The 27,527-nt window shown below is 46.2% G+C and overlaps 2 protein-coding genes across 3 annotated transcripts in view; one reads left to right on the forward strand and one right to left on the reverse strand.

Annotated features, from left to right (window-relative positions):
- The window catches only part of iqsec3a (IQ motif and Sec7 domain ArfGEF 3a), a 74,464-nt gene extending 62,545 nt beyond the window's left edge, over nucleotides 1-11,919 (forward strand). Inside the window, exons 8-14 of one of the 2 annotated variants that reach the window (XM_035604246.2) lie at nucleotides 1,711-1,850; nucleotides 4,951-5,076; nucleotides 6,290-6,389; nucleotides 6,551-6,709; nucleotides 7,934-8,026; nucleotides 8,287-8,330; nucleotides 10,916-11,919. In XM_035604246.2, coding sequence (XP_035460139.2) covers nucleotides 1,711-1,850; nucleotides 4,951-5,076; nucleotides 6,290-6,389; nucleotides 6,551-6,709; nucleotides 7,934-8,026; nucleotides 8,287-8,330; nucleotides 10,916-11,476 — 1,223 coding nt within the window. In that variant the 3' untranslated portion in view covers nucleotides 11,477-11,919. The remainder of the gene's footprint in view (nucleotides 1-1,710; nucleotides 1,851-4,950; nucleotides 5,077-6,289; nucleotides 6,390-6,550; nucleotides 6,710-7,933; nucleotides 8,027-8,286; nucleotides 8,331-10,915) is intronic. The other variant, XM_047336505.1, reaches the window with a different exon arrangement.
- Nucleotides 11,920-14,698: 2,779 nt separating this feature from the next.
- Nucleotides 14,699-27,008, reverse strand: slc6a1l (solute carrier family 6 member 1, like). The gene is made up of 15 exons (XM_035604388.2): nucleotides 26,256-27,008; nucleotides 24,135-24,512; nucleotides 22,999-23,130; nucleotides 22,359-22,459; nucleotides 21,256-21,365; nucleotides 21,025-21,157; nucleotides 19,131-19,265; nucleotides 18,921-19,024; nucleotides 18,730-18,854; nucleotides 18,168-18,280; nucleotides 17,751-17,882; nucleotides 17,204-17,306; nucleotides 16,815-16,915; nucleotides 15,755-15,922; nucleotides 14,699-15,636 (listed from the first exon to the last, which is right to left on the reverse strand). Exons 2-15 carry the CDS (start codon nucleotides 24,373-24,375, stop codon nucleotides 15,541-15,543), a joined length of 1,794 nt encoding a protein of 597 aa, XP_035460281.1. The 5' UTR covers nucleotides 24,376-24,512; nucleotides 26,256-27,008; the 3' UTR covers nucleotides 14,699-15,540.
- Nucleotides 27,009-27,527: the final 519 nt, after the last annotated feature.

Consider the following 27,527-nt stretch of genomic DNA (forward strand, 5'->3'; position numbering starts at 1 on the left):
CCTGCGTTCATTTGGGCGACAAAGATAAGATTACTTTTCAGGCCCTGCCTGTTGTGCTGTACACACTTACAGGTCACAGCGACACCAGCAGAATGGCGAATTTCTCGTCTCCCACAGTCAAACAGATGCTAATTCGCCGAGCGTTAAGGAAGAGACGGGAGCGTCGCCCCCTCCCTCCGCGGAATCAGTCAGGGGGAACGCCGAGGTCGATACTGAACAACTCTAATATATTCAGCCAGAATTTTCTGCCACAATTAAATTAAGTTGGAAAATCAATTTCGGCATCTCATGCAGATTAAAACACGCCACTCTCTCGTGGACGTTTCGTTTGTCTTCTGCTCAGTTTACTGTTTTCTCTTATCTTGTTTTTTTTGTTGAATATAGTGCTGTCTGTTTATTCATCTGCCTTTTCCCCTGTCTATACTCTCTTTCTCCTCTCATGATTCGCTCTCTCGCGCTGACAGAAGAATGGTTCACTCAGCTAATTGGCTGAGGTGAAATGCAATTACACACCAGAAACCAATAGTAATGAAGAACCGCGGAGCATTCATTATCTCAATTAAAACCGACCGGCAGAGTCAGAGCGGTCGCACAGCGTAATATAAACCAGTTTGCTATTGCTAAAACGTATTAAAGATTATTTTTTTAAATGTAACGTTAACTTGATGATGGCAATTCAAGTGAGGGACAAGCTGAATGACACTGCTCAGCTTAAAACGAAAGAGGTGAGGTGTGAGCACAGGATGAAAATGGGAGGACTGGCAGAAAAAGAGAATCAGAGAGACCTTCAGCAAAATGTCTCTAATCCCCCCTCCGGGAAATTGTATGAATATCATCGACAACAAAAAAGCATATATGTTCAGTATGGTACAATGTCCTGATGGTAACCAATGACAGACATGTAACCGACATCCACAGCCTCATGGAATATCCTATGGAATACCAGAATACGAAAAATACAACAATAATAATAATAATATGAAACCTTACGATATTAAGCTCATCCTTCCATTCTCCATGGAATGAATCAAGGGCACTGATTTAAAGCAAAGATGACTCGTGGTTGAATAATACCAGCACACCCAGATCATACTGCTGTGTCATGCCCATGTGTCACGTAGAGAACAATTACGTAAGGATATTTTCTTTCTGTCACATCCCTTCTGTATACATAATTTGCACGGACAATGTCCCAGGGGGCCTCACTGTCACCACCATCACATCCTGTCCCAGTGGAAAGTCAATGTGCCATGGCACACCGTACAGCTGTGCAGACATGACGGGGGAGCATCTCGAGGGGCGACCTTTCAGCCTAATGACACGCCGCTCCACCGGCACGCTCCACGGCCTTGACCAGCACTGTGGTCGAGGAAGGAAAATCTCCTCAGAGCCAAAACGGGGCTTTTCACTTGCCGTTTAACCTCCCCTTTACACTTCCTTCTGTCATTACCGAATGGTGACAGTGACAGGCAGAAAGTCAAAGATGCACAGAAGAGGAGACGAAAGGAAATAACTCTCTTGCATGTCAAATAACGCAATAATACTGCAATGTGTACAGTGTACACTGCATGAAAGCCAGATATACACTTTTGCTCCTTAGCCGCTGTTCAATTTCAGCCAGATGAACGGGACCGTCTGGTTCAAAAAATGAAAAGCAACCACCCCGTGGCATGTGTATACCCGTGCGTAAATAGCCCGTTCTCGTCTCAGGTGTGGACGATGGAGCGGACATCCCGAGAGACATGGTGGTGGGAATCTATGAAAGAATACAACTGAGGGAGCTGCGCTCCAACGAAGACCACGTCACCTACGTGTCCAAGGTCGAGCAGTCCATCGTGGGCATGAAAACGGTAAGCGCGCACGCGCGCGCACACACACACACACACACACACACACACACACACACACACACACACACACACACACACACACACACACACACACACACACACACACACACACACACACACACACACACACACACACACACACACACACACACACACACACACACACACACACACACACACACACACACACACACACACACACACACACACACAAAAACCATTAATATGGGGCACACACGCGACCGCGCGCATACGTCTTTGCCAAGTCACTCGCTCGTTCTTCAAGGCCTCATCACCACCACCTCTCTACCCTCAGTGGCACCGGCGGAGCACATTTATTAGCCATTAAATGTTTCATCGGCGGCGCTTTCATTACCTCAGGTCATTACTCCGGCTAGATACATCATTAACCACCGCTATCATTAGACTTTCGTTTAACCGTTAAAGGTTAAAAGGACTCGTCGGTGCGCCAGGCGGCTTGAACCCAACACTGGAGTCGCTTTATTTAAGACTCAACTTCGGAAAAGGTGTTCGCTCGTGGAAAACTGACGTCGTTGCTGACGTGTTCATTTGTTGTATATCGTTGTCCGGCTTTAGTAGTTGGCTTCATGATGGACTGATGACAGTGAATCGTGTGGGAATGTGCCTCTCCGTGCCGACTCACAACACTGAAAGGCCCTTTCTTTAAAAATACTTAAACAGTTCAGGGAAACTTGACAACTTGTCGTCGCACCGAAACATTCGAGTCCCTTTATGAAATGTAGATAAAAGTTGCCAGGTTTCTTTTTTTTCATTCCTTCACACTCGCAATAGTCAGCGCTGTAAGACACATATCGTCCGCATACAAGAGACAGTTTTAAAAGATTTATTTTGGGCAATGTGCTAAATGATTCAACTGGACTTATTGAAGTTTGATATTTTGACGCAAAGGTGAGTTTATCCCAGTGTCTGCACAGTGAACAGCCTTCACAATGATTTTTCTTTTCAGCCAAGAGTTGCTGGTCTGGCAACTTGAACATGCTAGCTTGACTTTTTCGACCACCGGGCTTTAGCTACTTTTTCCACAAAGCATGACACAAAACATCATCCCGTCACATGCGGCTTCCCGTACGTCCAGTGTCAAAGAACTTTTTTTGACTTTCATCAAAAAACACCGAGCAACTAAATCAACATCATGTAGCTCAAACACAAAAAACTGAACAAGCAAACCACAAGAGCTAGCGCTAACACCCATGCTACCTCATGCTAACAACACAAGCTGTTCAGATTCCAACAGGATATTTTTGATATCTTTCAACGACCAAACATCACTGAACCAGCCAAGAGAGTAAGAATGAAGTTCACTTCCAACAGCCATATACATAAAACATAAAACATGTCTTACTTTTTAGTTGTGTTGTCAGGATACATCCTGTTATAGTCCAAAACTCCACTGAAACAGGCCAGTCCAATGTTCCTGTGTCACCTCGAAATGATTCCTGACAGTTGCCATCCAATTAAGTTCCAGCTGGGCTTTTTCTAATTTGAAATAGGTATGGCCCCTTTCTTTGTTTGTGAATGGTTGGATTTGGGGGCTGTCCGTCGATGCTATTGGCTCTGGCGGTTCGATAGGCTTGTCAGTCATTCGAAGTGGACCAATGGGCTGCGGAGATGTTGCCCACCTGATCCTATACCTTGTGTTTCTCTGAAAAACAGTTGTATTCAGATGGAATTAATGCTTACATTTATTTTGTGTTCCATCTTCATTAACTCCGACCCAGTAACACCTGCACTGATGCTTAGACCGATGTCACAGGTGTTCCCTTTATATAGATACTTAGCTTAGCTCTTAATAATAAGATTATTACCAAGGAAGTGACTGTTGCTGCTCATACGTTCATTCTTCCAAAAAAGGAAAGAGACTTAGTATTTGTGGGGAGGAAACCTTAAAATCTATCGCAGCAGTATCCGAGAGATTATAAACTTCTTATCTGTTTTTTTAAGAGGGAGTTACCTACATTAGAATGATTTTTTAATAGGTTCCTACATAATAGGAGTTTGGTTGGTGTAAATATTTGATGGCGCGATGAAAGCCAAATAACAACCCTTCTTGAATTTGAAGAAGACGCTTTAGCAGTTTTGTTAATGGATATATTGGAAAACTCTCCCCTCAAACTGTTTCCTAATCCTGTCAGTGAAGGACTGTTTGGGGTTGTTGGTTTTTTTTTTGTATGAGTGGGAGGCATTTCAGGCTAATGATGTCTTTACATGTTTCTGACATTAGTGTAATGAGAAAGCAGGCTGGCTGTGGCAGGCTGGGCAGGAGTCTATATAGCCTGCAGTGATGAGTGATGAGCGGGCGGGAGAGGAAGAGACAAAGTCCACGCGAAGGCACTCGCTGCATTGCAAATTGCACGCGGAAGGCAGAGGGAATAAAAATAGAGAAAACTGAACAGCGGTCACGTGTATTTGCAGTCGCGTCTACCAACAACCGCTCGGCTGCCGTTTGGATTTCCACGGCGGTCGAGCCCAGAAACCCGGATGAGAAAAGAAAAATGAATAGATCGATCTCGGAATTTGTTTTCATTTTTTTTTCCTGTGTAATCTGCTTAAATTTGGAAACGCACTTGAGTCCAAAAGGAGAAGTCAGGCCTCCGAGGACACGACTGCAGTACGTTGTTGATGTGCTCAGAAATATTACAAAAAATGAATGTTAAATTTTTTTGCGCAGCCAGAAAGAAAGAACACTAACACACTCTTATCTATTGCTCTGATTAACATTTTAAGATCTGCTTAAAGACTCTTAGATCAGACTTTATGTAAATAGTTTGTCTCAGCCGACTGAGTTTAATGTGTTTATTTATACCACTTAAGTCTTGCACAGCTCGGCCTTTTACCGCAGTGAATAATGTGAACTCAGGTCCTCTAGCCAAACGTCCATTGTGTTTAAAGTCAACCTGTTCCATACATTTTGCAGAGTTTCTCCGGCGGAAAAAGACCGCTTGTGGCTTCATCTGGCGTTGATCGTTTTTTGGTCTTCTTTTTCCCAACCCTCCGAGACATCTAATCCGAGTGACTCAAGATTTATTTCACCCGGATATGTGTTCATGTCTCTCTGCAGGTTCTCTCCGTCCCTCACAGAAGACTGGTGTGCTGCAGTCGACTTTTTGAGGTGACAGATGTCAACAAGGCCCAGAAGCAGGCGGCGCACCAGAGGGAAGTCTTCCTCTTCAATGATCTAATCGTGGTGCGTGATACAAAGAGCATCGCAGTTTGGGAGAGACGTGGTGTGATGATCCATATTTGTCGTCGTTGTTCTCGCGCGCTCAGGGCGTCTTTTTTCGAACCGCCGCTCAAACGTTGTCCCTGCTGCACGTGTTAAAGCTTTAAAGCTGCTTATTTTTGCCGTGACAGCTGCAACGCACCATCGCCTACTTCTCAAGGCTACTTCCCTCTCTTCCTCGCCGTTGTTTCGTAACTCCGGCCCACCGAGCCCTTTCTTTTAATGACAGATGTGAGCCAACGCAGCGTTGCGTTGCACTCGTGAGCAGAGATCCAACCCCGACGGAGCAGAGTACAGACGAGTCGCTCGCTTGCTCCAAAGATTGTAGATTGGGAAGTTATCATAATTAAAGAGCTCATCACATCTGTCTTACATGTGTTTAGTTGCTCTCACAATTCACACGTCAAATGTGTTGATCTCACGCCAAAAAAACACAGCAAACAATATGGCCTGCCCCCCCCCCCCCCCCCTTTTTCTAAGAAAGCGGTAGATGCAGGTAACGGTGCTTCAAGGCAGAATTTTATGGTGGAGGCAAAAACGGAGTTATCTTCCATCATCACAGTGGAATTCTGTACTGTAGGCAGTAAAAGTTAGCAGTGCATATACATATTTTTTCTCCTGACAGCTTGGACGGCGGGGCAGGAATTGTCTTTGAAAGATTGTTTTTTACTAAGGAGTTAAATTTTAAATGTGGCCCCCTTTCTTGCAGCTTATACGTGTCGAGAAGTGTTTGAAGTGCCAATGTGATGTATTGGTTTAATACACCTTGCTTGGTAAATTATGTACCCCCGTTGCGCTGCGAAACAGATTCGCCTCATCTTTCTCTATCTGGAAGGTCATTTAATGAAAAAGCTCCCTAACATCTATAATCCATCCTGATATACGCTTGCCAAGACGTTTTGCATACAAATTAGAGCACTAGCGCACAATCCAAGACACTTTGAAGATTCTAGTGTACATCAATATTGACTCAATTTCCTCCTTGAATGTGGCTTAAATTAGTGTTGTTCTCCGCCAGCTTCCTCTGGGGGTTGTTCTGTGACCTGACAATCTCAGGGACAATCAAAAATATTTCAGAGACGCGTTGGGAGAAAAAGGAACCAGAATCAAATTATTGGGCCCTTCGGTGAGTCAAAGTTGTTACTGTGACTCTAATTATCTTCACCGTTGTCTGCAGATCTTGAAGCTTTGTCCAAAGAAGAAGAGCCCCGCAGCCTACACTTTCTGCAAAGCCATGGGCCTACTTGGCATGCAGTACCACCTGTTTGAAAATGAATGTGAGTCACAGTGTCTTCAGAATTCGCAGGCACCTGGCATGAAAACACCCCTACACTTCGGGCTGAATATAAATGGATAAAAACTGAGCCGCTCTCGAGTATATTTGAAATACCTTTGCTTACTTTTGTCTTGATTACTCGGTGTCCCCTGCGCTCCCCAGTCTACCCTCATGGCATCACCATCCTCTCACCGTTTGGCTCGGACAAGAAGCAAGTGCTAAACTTCTGCGCCCAAAGTGCCGAGGAGCTGCTCAAGTTTGTCGAGGACCTGAAGGAGTCAATCTCAGAGGTGTCAGAGATGGAGCAGATACGTATCGAATGTAAGTGTACACGTCAATGATACAATGAAAAACTCGCGTTGGTGCAGGGGGGGGGGGGGTCTGGGCCAGACGTTTACATTTTCCTTTGGTGCACTGCGGCTCAAATTGACTGCAGAAAGGCAGGGGATCGGACGTGGACAGGGAAGACAAGACATTCACATCCTTAAGACCTACACATGGGAAAACCTCAGTATCCAGAGTCTTGCTCCTGCCAGTGGGCATCAAGGAGAGCATCCCTGCTGGGAGTCGACGCAACTGCATTACCCTTCGCGGAGAGGGAGGGCCGGGGGGGGGGGGAGCAGTCAACAACATATGGAGACGGGCAGGGGTTGACAGATGGAAGTCATTTCTCTCCCCGGAGTGGAGCGACGACGGGCAGCTGCAAAAAACACACATGCACACGTAGAAATAAGAACGGATGTTGGGACATATTAGTTAAAAAGACAAAAGCAGCTCGCATGCAAATTACACAATACAGAAAACAAATTCTTTTCTCCTCTGAGGAGTATTTCGATTGGAGTGAACACGCCTGCGGCAAGCTCGCAGTATTTCTGTTCTCTACTCAGCTGTGGTGTAGACCATATATTTGTTATTATACATGAAAACTATTGAGTTGTACAGGGCCTGACTGTTATGAAAAACAGTTATTGAAAAAAGTTATTATTCATGTTGTACATGTCTGAAATGCTCAGTTGACCCGGGTTGTGAACCGACAGAACGTCTCTTGTGCTCAACAATTTATTTCAAACGCACCGGTTGAACATTTCCTCTGTTATCTCTTTAATTGGCGCCAACGCACTTATTTCCAATTAAATCCGTTCGCGTCATTATCGTGCCACACATGCCTCAAAGGGAATCGGAGGGGGGACATTGTGCACTGGCAGCCTGAGGGTGTCATCCGGCAGTTCTTAAGGTTGTGCAATCGAAAATTAGAAGACAGGCTGATGTCGGAGAAAAAAAAACGACATTTCGTCGTCGCGATTGGAAATGACATGCAATTACCATCAAGTGTGAGGTCTAATTAGGGAGATGGAGGTCACGTGTTGAGCTTAGAGAGGAGAACAGTCGGAGGGGAAGGCATCAGATGCGAGTGTGTGTACACTTTTGAAAGGCAGAATTATGCCCGGTAATGTTGTCACTCGTACCCATCTACCCATTTACCTCCTGTGCTCTGTCTGCCGCGCTGATTATAATGGATGGTGTCTGTTTCTCTCTCTGCTGCAGGGGAGCTGGAGAAGCAGCAGGGCGCCAAGACACACTCGGTAAAAAACAACGGCACACAGCTCGAGCTGCGTGGCAAACAGGGCTCCCCATCAGGTGTGTGTGAGTGTGCTTGTGCTGTCGCTTCCTAATTTTAAAAACCCCCCGCCGCTGAGGCCTCGGCCCAGTTGCATTAAAAGCGCCTGCCGCTGAAAAGCGAGACGTCAAATTGGCTGGCGTATGTGAAAAGCACTGTTTTTGTATTCGTAAAAGATCCTTATTTTAAGACGCAGGAAAACGAGGAAATGACGGATTAACACAGACAATTTGCTGCCACCCTTTGTCCCTTTTTTTCCTTTTGTTTTTCCTGCCCCCAGGAAACCAGGAGGTAGACGATAGAGGCGGACACAACGCAGTAGAGGTAAGTGCTCTGTGATAGGGCCATGTCCCGAACCGACAGGTAAGTCAGAGCCGCAAGTGTCAGTGCAGTGTGTCGTAACCAAGGTAGGATGAGAGAGGAATCCCCCTGGACTAGTGTCATAACTGTATCCTCCGGGCTAGAGGCGTCAAGCGGGAGCGGGTGAGGAGCGCATGAGAGAATGAGCGCCGCCGGGTGTAAAGTGATGCGGGCGTGTGAGCGAAATATTCGACCAAGTGACAAAACGTCGACCATGGTGGAGGTGGGGGAATGAACCGCATCGTAGTCAGGGTTCTGCTCACTGGAAACACAACAGACTCAGAGGCTTAAATAGGATCTGCACGCCTGAAAAAGAACAGGTTGTAATTAGTTTCACAGGCTCAGGCCCAAAAAAAAAAAAAAGGGAAAAGCAGCCGTTGCTCAAAGTAGCTGGGGACACGAGAGGAATGCATATACAGTGTGAGTGTGTGTGTGTTGTGTGTGTGTGTGTGTGTGTGTACACCCACATCCGGCGCCGAGACCTTAATTAACACGGTAACGTGCAGGCGGATAAATTTAACGCTCGCTTGACCCAGAGTCTTCACCTCCCCGCCCCTCGCCAGACCTCCGGGGGGAAACTTTCTCGCGCAAAAAACATTTCGTGCAAGCGAGAGAACATGCTGAACTACACTACCCATGGGGCTTTGCAATTACCATCCGAGCGGCATCAGATGAGATGAGCGTCTCTCCCCGAGTCCTTTTCTGAGGCGGTGGAATCTGGAGGTGGGGGCGGAAGTGAAAATCCGAATAGACAGGGTCAGTTGGACGTTAAGTGTCTTTTTAATTCCACACAGCTCGCTGGTAATATGTGAAGGCTGTAAATCTCCGTGATGGAGCTCGTAACGGAAGAAGTAATTACACATACTTGCCTGTAGAGCGACATTGATAACAGCCGAGCAAATACGCCGGCGCTGCTGCACAAGAGACATTTAAAGACATCAAAATAAAATGATCTATTTTTCATTGTGCAGTGGAATATTTGCTCATTTCATGCGTGTTGTCCTTTAGCAGGCTTTGGATGCTGATAACGGGGGGCAAATGATCAACTTTAATTTTTAAAAAGAGCTTGATAGCCGTGTATCTCTCGGGTGTACAGCTTGATGCAAAAGCCGGTAACCACACCAGTGAGAGAAAAAGGATGGAGCTAAGAATCCAATAAAAGTGTTACTTCATCACCTGCGGTGTAGCGAATAAATTGAATAAATGCCAGTCAGAAAGAGAGCTTCCATCTCTAATATGGGGCTGAATCGAGATGATTGTGATTGGTTTAACCTCTGGTGAAATATAATAGGCACTTTATTCACTATTTACTGATACTTTATATCCAAAACAATGTACTGATGAATCAAGAAAATGAAAAGAAAGGTAAGCTGGAGCACTATTATGAATACACTGTAGCCCAACGCGGGCTGTGTGCAGTCTTGAGTAGCTCGCGAGTTTGTTTATCACAGTGAGCTGAGATCTTTTTTTTGCATGATTGAAAAGTGTAATTTAGTGCTCTGTTACAAATAATGTGCCAATGTGCCAGAGATTGCCCAATTCTGAACAAATTAAATTGCCTAAGCTTTTCACTGAACGCTACGAACCAAATAAGCAAATCTGTCAAACTGCTCCGACTTTTACCATCACCAGCGACGGATAAGCAGCGGTTGGTCATCTGTGCTCGGCGACACTGTATCAAACTTTTTGTGCTCACTTGTCAAGGACAAATAACGGTTGGCGGACTGAGTGGGAGCAAATGGTAATCGGGGTCCTTTCACACGCTGTGAGAGATGGAGAGAACACTGCGTCTGAGCCTTCCTTGACATTTCTTTCTGATAAATGCAGTCAAAGTCAAATGTAGAAAAAGGCTATAAAAAAAAATGATTTGAAGGAAAGATTATAAAGGAACGCAGACAGCAGGGGGGGGGGAAACAATTTAGATAAGAAGAAAGAGAAAATAAAGATGATGATGAAACAAATGTGTAATCTGGAGGTTTGCATTCTGATGAGTGTTGCCTGTGGATGTCTGTGGTTGTCAGTCTGCTCACCTCCACTCCTCCTCTTCTTCCACTTCTCCCTCTTCTACGTATGACCTCCGTCTATGTCCTGGTTCTCCCGACCCCCCCCCCCCCCCCCCCCCCCCCCCTCCCCCAAGCCTCCTTGTGTCTGCTGCCACCATAGCGCCACGCAGTGGTTTGTAAGGGAGACACAGGGGCCCTCAGTGTCCCCTTTGGAACCACCGGGCCCCCCCTGCAGCGTCGCACCAAATCTCTTATCCCCGTCCCCTACCACTGTCCCCCGCCCCCTGTCGCACTGCACTGGTGTTCCCGGCATCCAGTCTGCACTGTTCCCACCACCGGTGGGAGTGGAGGGAGGGGAGTGTACAATAATCTTACACCTCCACTGACCCCCCCAAACACCTACGCCCCCACGCATGCCCTGTGTGTGTGTGCTGTGCGTTCACCACCCCCCCCCAAAAAAAAAGAAAAAGAGGGCTTGACGGATTGTAGAGGAGGAACCAGTTTTATAACATTTGATGCTGTTCTCTTGGCTGTTTTCTAAACTAGGTGTCAATTCACAACAGGCTTCAGACGTACCAGCTCAGCAGCAGCACGGCTCAGAGTCCAGAGAGCGTGGCCCTTCTTAACCACCGGGGGGAGCTGCTTTTCCAGCAGGGGCCCCAGGGGCTAATCCAGGGGCCGGCGCCCTCACCGCAGCACCCGCAGGTGCAGTCAGCAGCGAGCACCCCCGCCCACCACCTCCACCTCCAGCAGCACCACCAGTCCGCCATCAGCATGGCCGACCTGCGGCCCGAGACGCTCATCCAGTGTCAACAGATCGTCAAGGTCATCATGCTCGACAACAGCGGCCACGGACGCGTGGAGGCCTTCCTCAGCCAAACGCCCGCCCACCACCACTACCAGCATCACCACCACAGCCATCGCCAGTTCAGCCACTCGGCCATGTCCACCCCGGTCCGCTCCCCGGACGGCGCCTACGGCAGCGACGGCCATCAGCCCCCGTTGCCTCCCCCACCTCCGCCTTACAACCACCCGCACCAGTATATACCCCCAGACCCCCGCCTCAGTCTACACCGGACCCCAAGTGACTCTCAGAGCATGGTGTAAATAGATTCATCAGTATTATTTCCCTAAAAGAGACACACACTTCCCCCACCCGCCCCACACCTATTTAAAAGTACATAATGTACATATATACATACTGATGAAAGAGCTATAATGAAAAAAAAATTAAAATGAAATCACACTTATATGCATATATTTAAGGAAAAAGGATAAACTAAAAGAAAAATCAAGGTTTTAAAAGAGACAAGGAGAAATAAAGTGCGTATGTAGAAGTTTTACTTGATTCCACATGTATTTTGAAATATTACGTAGTTTTAAAAAAAAAGATTTCTATAACTTTTTGTCAGTTTTAACTCGCGCTAAAGAAAAAACCTCCGTTTCTGGATGGATTCCTCGTAGTTCCAGTAGAGAGCACCAACAACAGAACAACAGAAATATGTGAATCCTCAAAAGTTATTTCATTTTTTTCTGGGGGGGGGGGGGGGGGGGGGGGTGTTGGATTCCTCCAAGGACCTTCCGCTTCTGTTCTGCTTTTAACATCCCAAAGCTCGTGCCTACTGTGCAGTATGTGCGCATGCGTGCGGAGCTGACTCGACATAAAAATCATGTGCCAAAATGCACACGCCTCCACTAAACACTCTGCACCTGACTAAATGCTAGGGCTGGAAGAAAAAAGAAAAAGGTTGAAAAAAAACAACAACTCCTCTGCTTTGAGAGACTAGTCCTTTCACGCGTCGTCCTCGAGGAGCATGAATGACAAAAACTGATATTTCATAGAGAGAAAAAAAAAAAAAAAAGAAGCTTTTTTTCCCCGCATTTTCGCTCTTGCTGATTTATTCGTGTGACGGAGAGCCCCTCTGTCTTTCTTCTCTGCTCCCCTGGATTAAAAAACAAGAAGGACGAACAAAAAAAAAAACCCAACCCATCATCCTGCGATAAGCCGTGTTTTTCATCCGCTCCTCTGTTGTGTTGTGGCTCTCCATCATCGGAAAAACACTCTCACTCCAATTGTCACACTGCGGCGGAGGATGACCGGAAACAAAAGGCAGCAAAAATCACACTGGATTGTTGCCAAACCCCCCAAAAAAGTCCGCCCAGGATGGTCGTCCTGATGTCCGTCTTTCACCCTCCGTCTTTAATATTCTCAAACGCTTCCCGGGAAACTTCTCGCCGCATTTACCCGATGAACGATGGAGGAAAAAGAACATCTTTTTGTCATACTCTGGAAGGGTTGGAGCCGCTGAAACTGCTCTCGGACTTTTTTCTGAGGACTAGCCACGATCCAGCATTGACGCGTGTTATACCGTCTGTGTGCGTTCATCTGTTGTTCGTGAAATCGCCGCCAATTTTGCCACAAAAGCGCTCCCGCTGACAAATGTTAAATGTCAAGAGCTGTGTTTATTTAGACCCACTTGCGCTTTTTTGTGAGCTTCCCGTCGGTGGATCGATGCAGGACTGAGCCCTCCCGCGAGACACCCAGACACCTGACTCTGGATGTCTGCACAACTTCCCGGGTTTTTAGTTTGAGCTCCTGGTGACAGTTTTCTCTTTTTTTTCCCCCTCCTCACCTGTCGGACTGGCGTTTTGAAAAGAAAAAAAAAGAAAAAAAAACTACTGAGGCACACGCACAAACACAGCTTGTATTGCAAAATGCATGGTGTTGTTCGTGCTGTCGGCTGGCCTGCTTTGAATGAGAATGGGACAAAAAGAATGCATTATCTCATCTATTCTCCTTTCAGCCAAGCGCAGATTGTAAATACCAACATGTCGAAAAAGAAAGGACAAGCGAGCGATACCTTTCGCCCCCTCGAAATGCTATTGGGCCCCGTCACAGGTTCTCCATTCGGAAATAGGTCGGCGACTGCCCCGTCTTTTTACACACGGGCCCCACCGGGCACTGTGGGATGGATGTTGGGTTAACTCTGCTCCCATCTGACCCCCGTCTGTCTGACTCGTTGATTAATAATCGCAGGGCCGCTGCCGGGACGTCTCTATCGCATCTTCCTGTCCTTTGCCACACGATTTTCACCCGGATCTGGCCTGCAGTGTGCGTGTGTGTGTGTGCGTGTGTGTCCTGCTCACAGTAGCATCCTAATTTTTCCCATAAACAAACCCCACCTCTCCTCTATTCTTCCCAGTAATTCCTTTTCTCATAATTAAATAACACAATAAGGAGAATTAGTGCTTTCAAAATGAATGCAGAGCTGTCATGATTTCTTTTCATATTTCCACCGGCTATAAACAGACGTACATTAAAAAAACAAAAAACTGTAGGACATATCTATTATAACAGCTCTATTATTATGGATTTTATTTAACACTGATTGATGATTGTAAGATTGCTCATTTATTTCTTTGAATCAACTTTCGGATTGAAAAAGTATTCTTTTGCTCATGCATGAAATCTGTTCAGAGGCCTATTGACCTTCTAATTCCCCTAGGTCTTGTCCTTTTCTTTTTTTCCGTGCATGGATTTGCTGCGAGCACACTAGTCAGAGATGAAGATGACGTTATAATGACAAATGAGGAAAAAAAATTATGAAAATGAAAATCTTCTTTTGTTGATATCAAACACCGCTCGAGACAGAGAATAGACCTTTCGCCACAACACCGCCCTTTTTTGTTCCCCTGTCCTTCACCACCCTTTGTGCGATTGCACAGTTTGTCCTACTTGACAGTGTGTCGACGCGTTTCGGGGGGGGGAACAGACAATAAACGTACGTCCGAGACACACCGGGAATCACAGGTTTGTGCTTGAGCGGAAATAAATGTAGCATTTCTGGAGCGCAGAGTACGATACCCCCGAGTGAAGTAGTGGCTGTGACTTTCATAATGAAAAAGGGCTCTGCCATACCAGTGCACTGCTTCATGAGTGACGTGTGGATCTTGTCTGGCTCTTCAACACTGTGTTTGCTCATACTAGTTTAATAAAAAATAAGTGGACGCGTTCAAAGGGGACGGACAGGCGGAAAACTGAGTGTAACGAGTATGATCAATCACTTCCCTCAGTTCCCTCTCTACCTGTATATCAACATGCTATTAAAGATGATTTAAGTCTACTCACCACCAACGGTTTGCCCTGGCTCTTGAATTGAATCAGTCCTATGAAAGGTGCGTTCACGCTGAACGCAAAACTGTTTTTTGGGGGGCAATGAGATTCTGCAATTTCTTTACAGTGATCTCACAAACTTTCATCAACTTTCATAAGCCTATCGCTCCCGAACACACATGCTGATGGAGAATGAAGTGACCAGATGCAGTGTATTTGTGTCTATTGCTTATGTTAATTCCTTTTTATTGACATGAGAAAAGAAAAAAAACTGAATTGTCTGGGTAAATCTTATAAACGTGTCATTTTACATATTCCCCAAAAAATGTATTTAATTTAATTTGATAAAAAAAAAACATTTGATACAGTGACAATATATTTACAGTTCTATTATATTTGATGTTAAATTGCCTTTACAACTTCAATCACATTCCAATTATGGCTCCTAATGTTTTAATTCTCTTTCTTTTTAAGTTCTGTCGATTTGGATCGGCAAATGCAACACAAATTGTAATAAGGTCCAAAAACAAGTAATGGTCAATGTGATATTGAGGTTATCACAGTGGCTGGTTGGTTCCTTAACCTGCAACATAAGCAAATAACATTTGATGGATTACAGTATCATGCCTCGAATCAAGTTTTACCTGACTGATTCATTTCCCTGTACGACAACATTCCTTACATCTGTGCGCAAAGACAAAGACACTGATTTTGTTGAGTGGTAGATAGAATGTACAAGCAGGGTGAAGGTTAAATAGAGTATATTGCCTACGTGGTCTATGTACACATGGTTCATGGCGGATCAAGCCTTCAATTTGTAATTGGGGATTTAACTGCAAAAAAAAATGTGTACATTTATCCAAAAGTGTCTCCTCATCTTCCTCTTGTGTTTGCCTGAATTTTGGGCACAATTTAAGATGACGGACAACGTCGTGTTAAAGTACGATACGAGACCCCATCTGCTCGATTGTCAAATTTCAGTGTCGACCACAGTCAGTCCTGGCAGACGGGAGGGGGGGAAACGTCGGAAAGGTTACTTTGCGCTGAGCAATGCCGGCTAGACCGGAGCTTCGCCCACGCTCCCCGCGTGTGTGAATTCCTCGTGCCCCGATGGCTTTTCATCCTCGCGGGCAGTTGTCATCTTCCGCCAACGCTGGTCAAGCAAAGAAAGTTACGTCAGAGTCAGAATCATTTGACACGCCTCGCCCCCTGGTTACTCTCGAGGGCAGGGCCCGAGGGCCAGACAAACCCTTCACCTGGGGTGACTGTACCTGTTTGATGCTGCCCTTGGTGGTGCAGAACATGTAGATGACGTAGCACGGGATCAGCACCATGGAGGACAACGCCATTAGCCAGCCAATCGCCTGGCCCCACAGCGGGTACACATACTTGCCCAAGGTCAGAGGGGTCATCTCGATGGCACTGAACGTAAACACCCCCTGCAATAGAAAACCGAGTTCAACAATCGACCATTCATGATCTCCGGGCCGGTGACAGAATGAGGCCATCGGGCAAAGGTTCGGCGGTTCACACTGTCCGTTGAGCGACGTCTCGGGTACAACTGAGCTGAATTGAAAAATGTAAGAACCTTTTTAGGAGTTTAGTTTATATCAATAAGACAGTTTGAGGCTGTTGTTTTTTTTATTTAATCACAGACTTGTATCACACTCATATAAATGCTGTAAGAACAACTGTTATATGTCTGAGAAGGGTCTAAAAGGCATAACGTGTGTGACGTTGGCATCATGTTGTAGCTTGGTGTGTTAACATTTGTTAAAGACAGAGTACAGCTGAGGCTGAGCGTTATTAGTTCTTCCAGGTACCTGCTCTTAAATCATATTGGACAAATACAATTTTTTTAAAAAACCCTGATCTGGCGAAGACAGAAATGTGCGTTTCAAAAAGCATAGCACTGATTGAAATTTCATGACGATCCATCCCGCAGTTGTCAGGATCATTTGGTCTGGATTAAAGCAACGGGCAGACTGACCCACTTAATTAAGAGTTTTTCAACTAGATGTCTCGATATATCTTTGACCTGCTCAGTGCTTAAGGGGAGACAACTGTACTCGGCCAATTTTGGCAGAACACCTTTAACTTTCCGTTTAAGTAGCTTCCCTTCACAGTACACTTCCTCGATCACTGCACAAGTAGAGACGTACAGTAGACTCTGCCCATGATTTCCCAGGGGGCCTGAGGTACAGATCACCACACGACAGATGGGAACCAATTCTCCACGAGGGCGGTGGATACACATGTTAGAGATCGACATAGGAAAAACCAATATCGTGGAGGTCAAATCGATAATCAACCCCCCACCCCTCCGCCTACCAGGCAGATCATCGGCGTGAAGAACATCCAACAGAGCTTCCACCAGGCACACGGCCGATAGCCGATCATGTCTTCGATGTCCTTATAAAATCTCTCGGCTCCTGCGGCACAAGGGGAAGGGTGGCAAAGAGCGAGAGGTGATAACTGCGTCAAAAAAGAAAAAGGCTGAACAGGGTGAAAGGCGATTGGACAGAGCGTTATCACCGGAAGTGGAGCAGATAGAAGTAATATCCTGTTGGACAGCTATGAAGGGAATCTACATGCACGATTCATTTGGTGACTTTGGCACAATGTCGTCCCTATTTTGACTTGATTCCTTTTTCCACAGTGTTGGGTTTGATTCCACCGTCGTTATAAATAAAAAGAGAAAATCGATTGATTGATCCTACCGTAAAGCCAAGATATGGAGATGGTTTCGAAGAAGACCAGGAAGAGAAGACACATGCCACTGGCGGAGTAGTAATCAAACAGCTTGAACACGTACAGACCACCCTGGGAGATTTCAACACACACACACACACACACACACACACACACACACACACACACACACACACACACACACACACACACACACACACACACACACACACACACACACACACACACACACACACACACACACACACACACACACACACACACACACACACACACAAATGAATATTAATATCCCTCCTTTTACTGAATGAAATATGCATGATGAGTGTACACTGCAGGTTGTCGTGAGATTCTTTTGTCATTATGTACAATGCAGGAGGGGCTTCTTTTCCCCCCGGTGTCAGAACCTTCTTCTTGTCCTCCTGCAGTATGAAATAACTGCGCCGATTCAACATGCACACCCCAGGCTCTGTTTTTTTCCTCCCCACATCAGTTGAGATATTATTTTTTTCTCGTTTTAAAGATCAACAGGATATAGAGGCGCGCGCGCAACACCTGTGTGATGTTGGAGAAGCCGATGATGAAGGAGATGAAGCAGACGATCAGGATGAAGACCTTCTTCCTCTTCCTCAGCACCAGGGGATACTCGTCCATCAGAGCGGTGATGAAGCCCTCCACCGTGCAGAACTGGTGCATGACAATAGGAGGAGATGATCTTAGTTTTAGATCAGGTTTCGATTCTCACTCCTACGTTCTATTCTTGGAAGAGATTGAAGATGAAAATAAAAGGTTTTTCCCATCATTTATTCGACCGCCCACAGCAGGGAAGCGAGAGTTCTGGGCCTTTTGGTGGATTAGTTGCTTTTTCCAGAGTAATTAATGTCCACATCCTTTATGAAAGTACCGGGAAATCTGAAGAAAATCATATCATCTGCTCAGCAACAGGTTAACAGCGTCCGCGGCCGTTCCTACCTGACTGTCCAGGCCCAGCATCATGAGCATGGAGAAGAAGAGGATGGCCCACAGGGAGGACATGGGCAGCTGGGTGACGGCCTGAGGATAAGCCAAAAAAGCCAGACCTGGACCTAACCACCACAAAACACATATTATACTAATTCAATGATATCATCGTTTGAATTTTACAAGCATTAACATGTTTTTTTGTGTATCTAGAAAACGTACAAACAGCATCATATGTAGCATTTACTTTGCTTTTCCTTTTTGTTTTTGAGTCGCACTCGACTTTGTAAAGCCTCCAAGGTTTGAAAAACACTCCCATGGCTGCCAGATAAATTCACTTAAAATGTGCAGTGAAGGACTGAAAGCAGGTCAATTTGTCTCGGACGGCTGGATCCACGTAAAGGTCAGTAAAAATGGGAGCACAGCTGCAATTTCTCAATAAGAAAAAAAAAAACACACAACCGAAAATGACAATTAAACTCTTATACTTTAGAGATTCGTTTGAAGATCTGCATCTCATTCCAGCACACGAGGGATAACATATACCATGTGTCCAAATTTAATAGCGCTTTACCGGATGCTGCTAATTCCTGCACAGGTTTCTTCGTGACGTACGACATGAAGCCCACGATGGAAAAGATGACGAAGCCGGCGAACATGCTCGTGCAGGAGTTGATGCAGCACACAATGATGGAGTCCCTGAGGAGACAGGAGCAATGAATGAAAAAGGAATGTATCACAAAGCCTGTGATTTTGTGTCCGTACTTGTAGACGTCATTGTGGTAAGGGTTGTAGCTTCCCAGTGCGATGAGCGAGCCCAGGCCCAGGCCGTAGGAGAAGAAGATCTGAGTCGCCGCATCCAGCCACACCTGCAGGGGGGGGGGCGACAACAGTGGTACGTTTGTGTCTGTCTGTTTGGCCACGTCCGAATGTGTCTGTGTGATCTGGACCGTGCTCTCCGTGACGCGGCCGCACCTCGGAGCGGACGAGCTTGTTGAAGTCCGGGGTGATGTAGAAGCGGATCCCGTCGATGGCCCCGGGCAGGGTGACCCCTCGGAAGAACAGGATGAACAGCATGAAGTAGGGATAGGTGGCTGAGAAGTACACCACCTGAGAGACAGGGAGAGGGGACAGAACCGAGATCTACGAATTCAGACTGGATCATGCTCCTGTTGTTTGAAAGACGAAGGCCCCCTGGTTGAATTTCACAGCATTCAAATATGGGTTTTCTCCGTGTCTTGTGTTGAAGTTTTGCTTTTCGCCTTTTTGACCCCGACCTCTTAGATGTGTCTGGCAGTTCAGTAGCATGATGTTTAGGCGTAATTGGTAACGTCCATCAAGGCCAGTGCCTTGTGGGGACTTCATTTTGCTACACATTAAAATCCAATTACCCCTGGCAGAGAGCTTGTGAACGTGTTCCTGCTCTCGTACATCGCTCGGACTTGGCTGTAATCTAAAAAGCCCATGCAGAGAAAAACAGACAGTGATTTTCTTTTTTCTATCACCGCCGAATCGTTTTGCAGTTTGGGATTAAAATAAATACCTTTTGAAACTTTTGGAAAAGTTGGAGAGCGAGATTGACTCTTTCTCGTCATTTCAGAGAATTGGGCTTCGAAATCAAAAAGGTCTCAAGAGTTATCAATGCACCTTTGTTACCATATTAAAAAAAGCCAATTTGAGAAATCAAATTGATAAATCTTACATCTTAATATATTACATTATAAAATGATGCCATGTGGGTGAAGGCCTCCAACGTTATCACTACTTGATTGAAAACTCTCCCCAGAGCATTCCAGCCAATTGTTGTGATCAATGGATGGAGCCCCCCCCCCCCCTTCTTTTCTTTTATTAATTCCAGACTGATGAATGGACCTGAGTAATGCTGCAAACACATCCAGCTGAGTAACAATTTAGGAGCAATGACTCATATCAACGCACCTTTTGATCGATAAAAGTAAAAACCCACGAAAATCGAGAAAGGCCTGGAAATGATATAGTTTCGTGATCCAAAATGCGCACTCATCAAGCCTGAGATTGCAATTTTCTCGCCTACAGGAGAAACTTCGGTGACAGAACTGAGCGAGTGGAAGCTCGTCACTCATGTCGAGGTCCGCTGCGGCCCTAATGGAGGAGGACTGATGACTTTGTGGATGAAAAAAGCCCCGCGAACTACTTGTCTTGTATTTTGACCAGCGCCATATTGGGGTTTTTTTAAACCAGAGGTGACCACATTTGGAGGGTCTTGGAGAGGGTCTGGCCCGAGAGCTTCAGGACACCGCACAACCAGCTATACCTGCAGCCTGCACCCATTGGACGGTACATGCTGTAGATCACAGGGTATCCACGCCCCAATGCACACCGTGATTCATCGTCAAATTTGACTCTAAGTCGGATCATAATTTACAAAATGAACATCATGGTGTATTGGAGAAGACTTGAAACTAGAGATTGAGACCATAAACTCCTCAGGGAAAATGTTTCCTGATGTTACAAATCGCGTGAGACGTCGGGTCATTTTCTCATAGACTTGGAGTCGCCCCCTTCTGGTCAGTCCAGAAAGTACAGGCCTCAGGGAACCTCTGGATCGGCTTCACTTTGCGGGACCGAGAGTCTGCGTTCATTTTTTAACATGCAGTCAATGGGGAATCCCCAGAGCCATGTTATGACAATGACTTGCCCACTGAGAACTCAAGCAACAGCACCAGCCCCCCGTCTCCCGAGCAGCTTTGTCGAGTCGTGTTTGCTTGATTTAAAGTTTAATGTGAGAGAGGGTGAGCGAGAGGTGACGATAAAGCAGACTGTGTACTGCAGCAGGAGCAATCTGAGGCCAAAGACAAATCATTTATGGAGGGGGGGGCTTGAGTCTGACCTTCCCCGTCCACTCCACTCCTTTCCAGATTGAGAAGTAGACGAGGACCCAGGCCAGCGCCAGAGTGCCCACCAAGGGCCAGCGCACCTCTCCTGGCTCCTCCAGACCGTTGGACAGCTGGTGCATGTTACGCCTACAGGAACACACACACACACACACACACACACAGTGAATTCAGACACGGATAGCTTCGGCGTTGATTGTCATACAGAACACGTCTCGCTGACTTACTCCCAGAACTCGGTGACGGCGCTGGTCAAGTTGGTGGTGTCTGTCAGGCTGTAGTTGGAAAAACATTTCTCTGTGTTCCAGGGGTTATCACAGCTTTGCCAGGGCAGCTCCTGAAAGCACACACACGCACACACACACACACACGCACACACACACACACACACACACACACACACACACACACACACACACGTGTAAACACAACAGTCCTTCAGCCCAAACCCAATTCTGATCCAACAACAATAACACCAGAAAATAAATATATATATATATATACGTGTGTATGTGTGTGTGTGTTTTTCTTCACAAACAAAGAGAGACTTCGATCTGGACTCTCCGCAGTCGACTGTTTCGTCTGACTTAATGGCCTCAAACACAACAAAGACTCTCGAGAACAAAGGGCACAGAAGCGGAGAGAGACAACCCATTCAACGGTGAAAATTACACTTAACGGACCAACATGTTTTGGGAGTTGTTGGTTTTTTGGGGCTTTTTTGTTTCAGATAAAAACATTGAACAACAATAAAGACTTTATACGCACAAGGCCGAGGCGGAGAAGCGCAAGGATGGGAAGATTGGGATTGGAATTATTCTGTTGTTGGTGCCTGGTTGTTTTCGAAAAATATACAAACTTTAACATTGAATACTTTTGTGTGCTTTTACGTGTTTCAAATAATAAAAAAAAGGCAGCAGCATTGGAGCCAAAACCCGAGGAATATTGTGACGAGTTGAAGTTCCACCAAACAGGAAATAACTCAAGATTATAATGAGCCTGTAGAATACAGTGTTTGTGCTGTTTTCATTTCTCAGCATGCAGGTAAACCAGTTTCAAAGCCCTGACACAGACAGGATTCAATTCTGCCAGAAACCTTTTCTAAAAAGAAGAATGTATATTCTATTATCCTGGAAGAAGCCACTATTCATAATCAAAAAGGTAAGACACAAAAGCACAACTAACTAACTGACTAACTTGCTTCACACACATTACGATGATGAATTCTTTTGTGTGTGTGTGTGTGTGTGTGTGTGTGTGTGTGTGTGTGTGTGTGTGTGTGTGTGTGTGTGTGTGTGTGTGTGTGTGTGTGTGTGTGCGTGTAACATACCGAACCAAAGGAGTTGAATAAGTAGTAGAGTGCCCAGGCAATGATGATGATGTAGTAGATGTTGAGCCAGAAGGAGAGCACCACTGAAGCCAGGCCAACACCTGGAGGAGACATGAAACGTTTTACTGCACAGCGTCATGTGTGACGTGGCGCTTTTACGCACGAGCACATTTGACCCAGCAGAGAAGACACGTGGTGTCACTCGGCATGTTCACCCTGATCCCCACCACTGTCATCGTTTCTTAGTCCCCAACGTCAATTTTGTGTGTGTGTTTTTTCGCCGTGGCTGTTTTTGTCTCTGCAGCTATTGAGGTAAAGCGTGTCGATCCGGTTGGTGGTCTGGTCCCTTAATGTGGAAATTGAAGACTAGAAAGGTGAAATACAAATGGAGTTTATGAACCTTGTGTGTGTCTCTGTAGCTGGTTTAAGTGCTTTGTGTGATCCTTTTGTATCTCTAGTGGCTTCGTGTGTCTTTGTAGTCATTTAGTCTTTTTGTCCTCAACTGTTGTAGACATCTAGTTTCTCTCTAATAGTCAAAATGGAGTGGGGGGGGGTTCCGGTGAGATCACATCGCTGAACTTCAATCAAAATCAGATATTATATGTTATATCCACGGTCTATATCTTCCATATCTTCCTACCTTTCATCATAGGGAGCAGTTTCCACACTCCCAGCCCTCCCACGGAGGTGAACTGTCCCAGAGACGTCTCCAGTAAGAAGAGCGGTATCCCAGCAAACACCAGGGTCAGGAAGTACGGGATCAGGAAGGCGCCTGATGCACATAAATGAAATACATACTTTTTTTCCCCCGTGTCATGCCAAAGACATTTGTTTCATCCCTTTCTGGGCTCACAAGACACCCAAACCCACATCACCTTTCAGTGGTACATGAACAAAATAGGTGGAAATACATGTGTTTTGTTTTGTTACTATAACTTTTGAGGATATTATAATAATTTGTCAGTGTAGTAACCATATTAATTTGCCTTGGACTGACAACTCATAATTTTACTTCTGAGAAACTTTCTGAAACTTCACGTTACTTTTTCTTTGTCTTAGACTGAAAGAGACGTGGAATATGACTATGATATTTGGGGAAAGGCCGACGCGTCCTTTTCTCCACTGCTCCCTCCTGCAAAACAATCTATGTTATTATTGTTAACATTTTATGGAAAAAATAAAATAAGGACAGTCTTTTTTTCAAATATTTTACACTTGACATGCCGGAGACACACATCTCCTATATAATACTTCCCCGGGGAGAAAGTTTTACTCTCGAAGTTTCCATACAGAAGTGAGGTTCTCATAAATGCCAATGTGTTGTTAAATATCTTATTCCTATATCACAAATTCTTAAGTGCAATTTCAGTCAAACAACCTGAGAAACAAATCCACCTCTGGCACTGCTCTGGGTGAGAGGGGGGAAAAAATATCTTATCTGCAAAGAAATGTCGATGCTCTACCGCAGAGCATGTCATCATTAAAGCAGAAATCCATAAAAATGACTCCCAATAGCATCGTATATTGTTCCTGGTGTACTGCATGGAGTTCTGAAACACTCAACATTTTTCATTCTCCTTTATCGAACCGGAGAATAAACTCTCTCTCTCTCGCCAAGAGGACGGCACGTAAATACTTTTCACGATTAATAGAGACAGACTAAGGCAACTGGCAGATATAGTAATACAACAAACTTTCAACCACAGAGAGTCAGTATTTTATCTGAGAATATTGATGTATTTTAATGCTGTAATATCTCAAGGTTCTGTCACTTACCTCCTCCATTCTTGCCACAGAGATAAGGGAACCTCCAGACGTTTCCTAAACCAATGGCGTATCCCACACACGACAGCAGAAAGTCAAACTTGCCCTTCCAGCTGCCCCTCTCGGGGGGCTCCTCTGTTTTCGTCTTTTTGTCTGCAGGGGGCGCCGCGGCGTCCAGCTCCTCAAAGGGCACGGCCTGCTTGACCTCTGTCGGGGAGTTCAAGTCCACTGTGCTCTGCCCGGTCTTCCCCATCGCGGGAACACTGCGGACCAATGGGCTCGGGGGGGGGGGGGGGGGGGGGGGGGGGGGTCCTCACGGGCTGAGACGGTGAAATGCCCCGGCCCGGGGTTTGGATCTTGGCTGGACAGAGTCGGGACTCGGCAGAAAAGCTGTGGAAAGGAGAAAGACGACCACAGTTTCTGTAAAAAAAAATCAGCCACGTGCAATGATATGAAACTGAGAATCTAACCCTCTCAGGAAGCAGACACCAGATGTCTGTGCTTGATATATCGCTAAAAGAATCAATAATCAGAATAGTTGCTGATTATTTTATTAATTTCTGCTGGTTTGTAGCCAATCGTTTCATTTGTCATGCACTAATTGCATTTGACACAATTCGGGGCGGCAGGGTCCGGTGAATGTCCCAAGAAGAAGTGATACAATCAATGAATCGTTGCTTTTTGATTTGATTTCGGGCGCTCGATATGGGCACGGCAGCCTCAGCCGCGCGAAAAAATGGAGCAGAACATGCACAGTTGGCCCGATCGGCGCGGGCCGGAGTTGAAATCCGGGTCGTCCCTGAGAACACGGCGTCCTACTCTTCTTCCTCTGTTCCGCCACAGTTCGAGCAGAGTTCGCGGTGAGTCTCCAGAGCATCGGAAGGAATAGGAAAGAGGCCGAGAACGACCCTGACGATAACACCGGCTCTGAAGTTTCACCGCGTGTTATCCACAAAAGTCAGACTCCTGCTCACACACAAAAAAAAACAACACTATGAGGAACATAATCAGGGCCTCATACGTTTGCGTTAATAACCGCGAAACATTTTGACGTCTCTGGGAAATAATCCCGCCTCTCTCGCTTCGATGGCGTCGCGTGGTCAGGGCGTCTTCGACATCTGGGAGGAAGTTGTCGCCATCGATTGACCCTGGAATTGTCCGAGTTGCTTCTCACTCCTTTTATTCTTCTGCCGTCGAAATCAGCAGCTGCTGTTGAACAGGTTTTCAAAAGCCCGCCGTTCTTTTCTTCCCTGCCTCATTCATTCTGCTCGCTGTTTAAAAAATATCCATCTGTCCATCATCTACCGCTCTATCCATTTGAGGGGTCGCGGGGGTCGCTGGAGCCAATCCTAGCTAACATTGGGCGGGGAGGCGGGGTTCACCCTGGACAGGTCGCCAGCCTATCACAGGGCCACATACAGAGACGGACAACCATTCACTCCTACGGTCAATTTAGAGTCTCCAATGAACCTGACCCCATTCTGCATGTCTCTGGACTGTGGGAGGAAGCCGGAGAGCCCGGAGAAGAACCCACGCACACACGGGGAGAACCCAACCAGGGCACAGAAAGGCCCTGGTTGGTTTGAACCGGGATTGGAGCTCAGAACCTTCTTGCTGCCAGGCGAAGGTGCTAACCACCACGCCACCGTGCAGCCTTCTGTGAAAAAAAAAATGAATATATAAAATAATGTCTAACTGGAGTCTCTCAAGATGAGAAGCCTTTTTTTTAAAAAACATTTAATAGATGCATCAGTCGTTCCTACCAGCCTCTGATGCGATTGATAAAAGTATTTATCATTTTACTCGGCCAATAAAAGTATTGAATCATATTCAAGTGCAGTGGAATGATGGAAGTCATGCGCCGTCATTTCAAAAACGGTGACCGATGTCCGATACAATCAATACTGATTGAACAAAGTCTCTCCTGCTTGGAAAAACAATGACTCGTATTCCATATTTCACTGAGTGTACCATTTTGATACGCTCAAACACGCTTTCAAACAGCTGCCTAGTCGAGAGCACAAACCTAGACTGTGCGTCGCGCCAGAGATTCTCTTTGAGCACGTCGTCCTGTTCGATTCAAAGTGAATCAAACAGGTGAAGGAAGGAGGGAGAGAACGAGGTGCATCCTACCTGACAGGTTTCTCCGTCAGTCCTTCGTCAGGTCATTGGCCTTCAGCTCACCACATGGCAAAAGTCCTGGAACTCCAACCAAACCGCCCCCCACAGAAATAAGAAAAAGAAAAAGAAATGACTGCACCCCCAGGCCCAGAGGAAGCCACAACGCTCCCGCTGCCCCGAAAATCTGTCTGCGATCCCTGCACGTCTCTCCCCTGCACTCGGCGTTCTTCGGCGGACCTGTGACTCCTCCTGCGGTCGGGCATCGAGTGCTTGATAATAAAGTTCGACTTGTGTGTCTGCTTTGATTGCAGCTCAGTTCTGGCCAGCCAGTGCCCGAGGCCGCGGGGGATGCAGTATGTCAATCGCCCAATTCTGCTCCGGGGACAGCGGCGGCAGTGTGTGTGTGTGTGTGTGTGTGTGTTTCTGCATCGTGTTTGTTGCGATAGTCGAGGTCAGCTCTCGCCAGCGCCGTTGCCATGGTATTTCCCAATGGAGAAGGGCCCGATCAGTGAAAGAGCCCGTGGAGTTTTGGAAAAATGGAACGAGCAGCGGCTGCTGGCCGAGACGCTGGACATGTGTGGCCGCACACGTGATCGGGCCAGTTGTCAGACGCTGACCGAGAAAAAGAGAAAGGAATCAACACATGAATTGATTTGATATGGTTCAAACGATGCAAGGGAAACGCAGCACTGAGCAGTGAAAAATGTCATTTTTCTCTCTCTGTACAACTCTGTAAGAAGAAATTCAGGGACTGTGATGCACTTTCTTCTGCCAAGATTAACCTCAAGAGTTTCTTTAAATACATCCTTTACATCACACGGGCAGGAAACATGTCCTGTGTTTATATTTCTGATCGGACCAGTGAAATGGCGGTCTGTCATTTGATTTGATTTGACATTTTACACCCGTGGTGGAAACCACGGCGTCATCTTTGTCTCTGTACTTACTCAAGCGACGGCGGAACAATGGCCTCGTTGATATTAATGTATTAAGGTGTGAGACGCGAGGCCCTCGTGTGTCTCGTGGCAGGTGACGTCCCCATGTTTAATATCTGCCGCACATATTCTTTCACCGGCCGACTAGAAAAGACTAGAGAATATTCCCTGAATGCCCGCGCAGTGCAATACTCGGACGTCCACTGGTTTGCCGATGGCTCGGACAGATAGCGTAGAGGACGGGGCTTCAAACGCGAGCGATTAAATCACATTAGGAGCCTGATTACGCCCGCAGTGAGTCGTCCGTATCAAAAGCAGATTCAGCGCAATCTCTGCTGAGGGTCTTTTG

Source organism: Scophthalmus maximus, chromosome 12 (genome assembly GCF_022379125.1).
Source record: "Scophthalmus maximus strain ysfricsl-2021 chromosome 12, ASM2237912v1, whole genome shotgun sequence".
Classification (NCBI taxonomy): Eukaryota; Metazoa; Chordata; class Actinopteri; order Pleuronectiformes; family Scophthalmidae; genus Scophthalmus; species Scophthalmus maximus.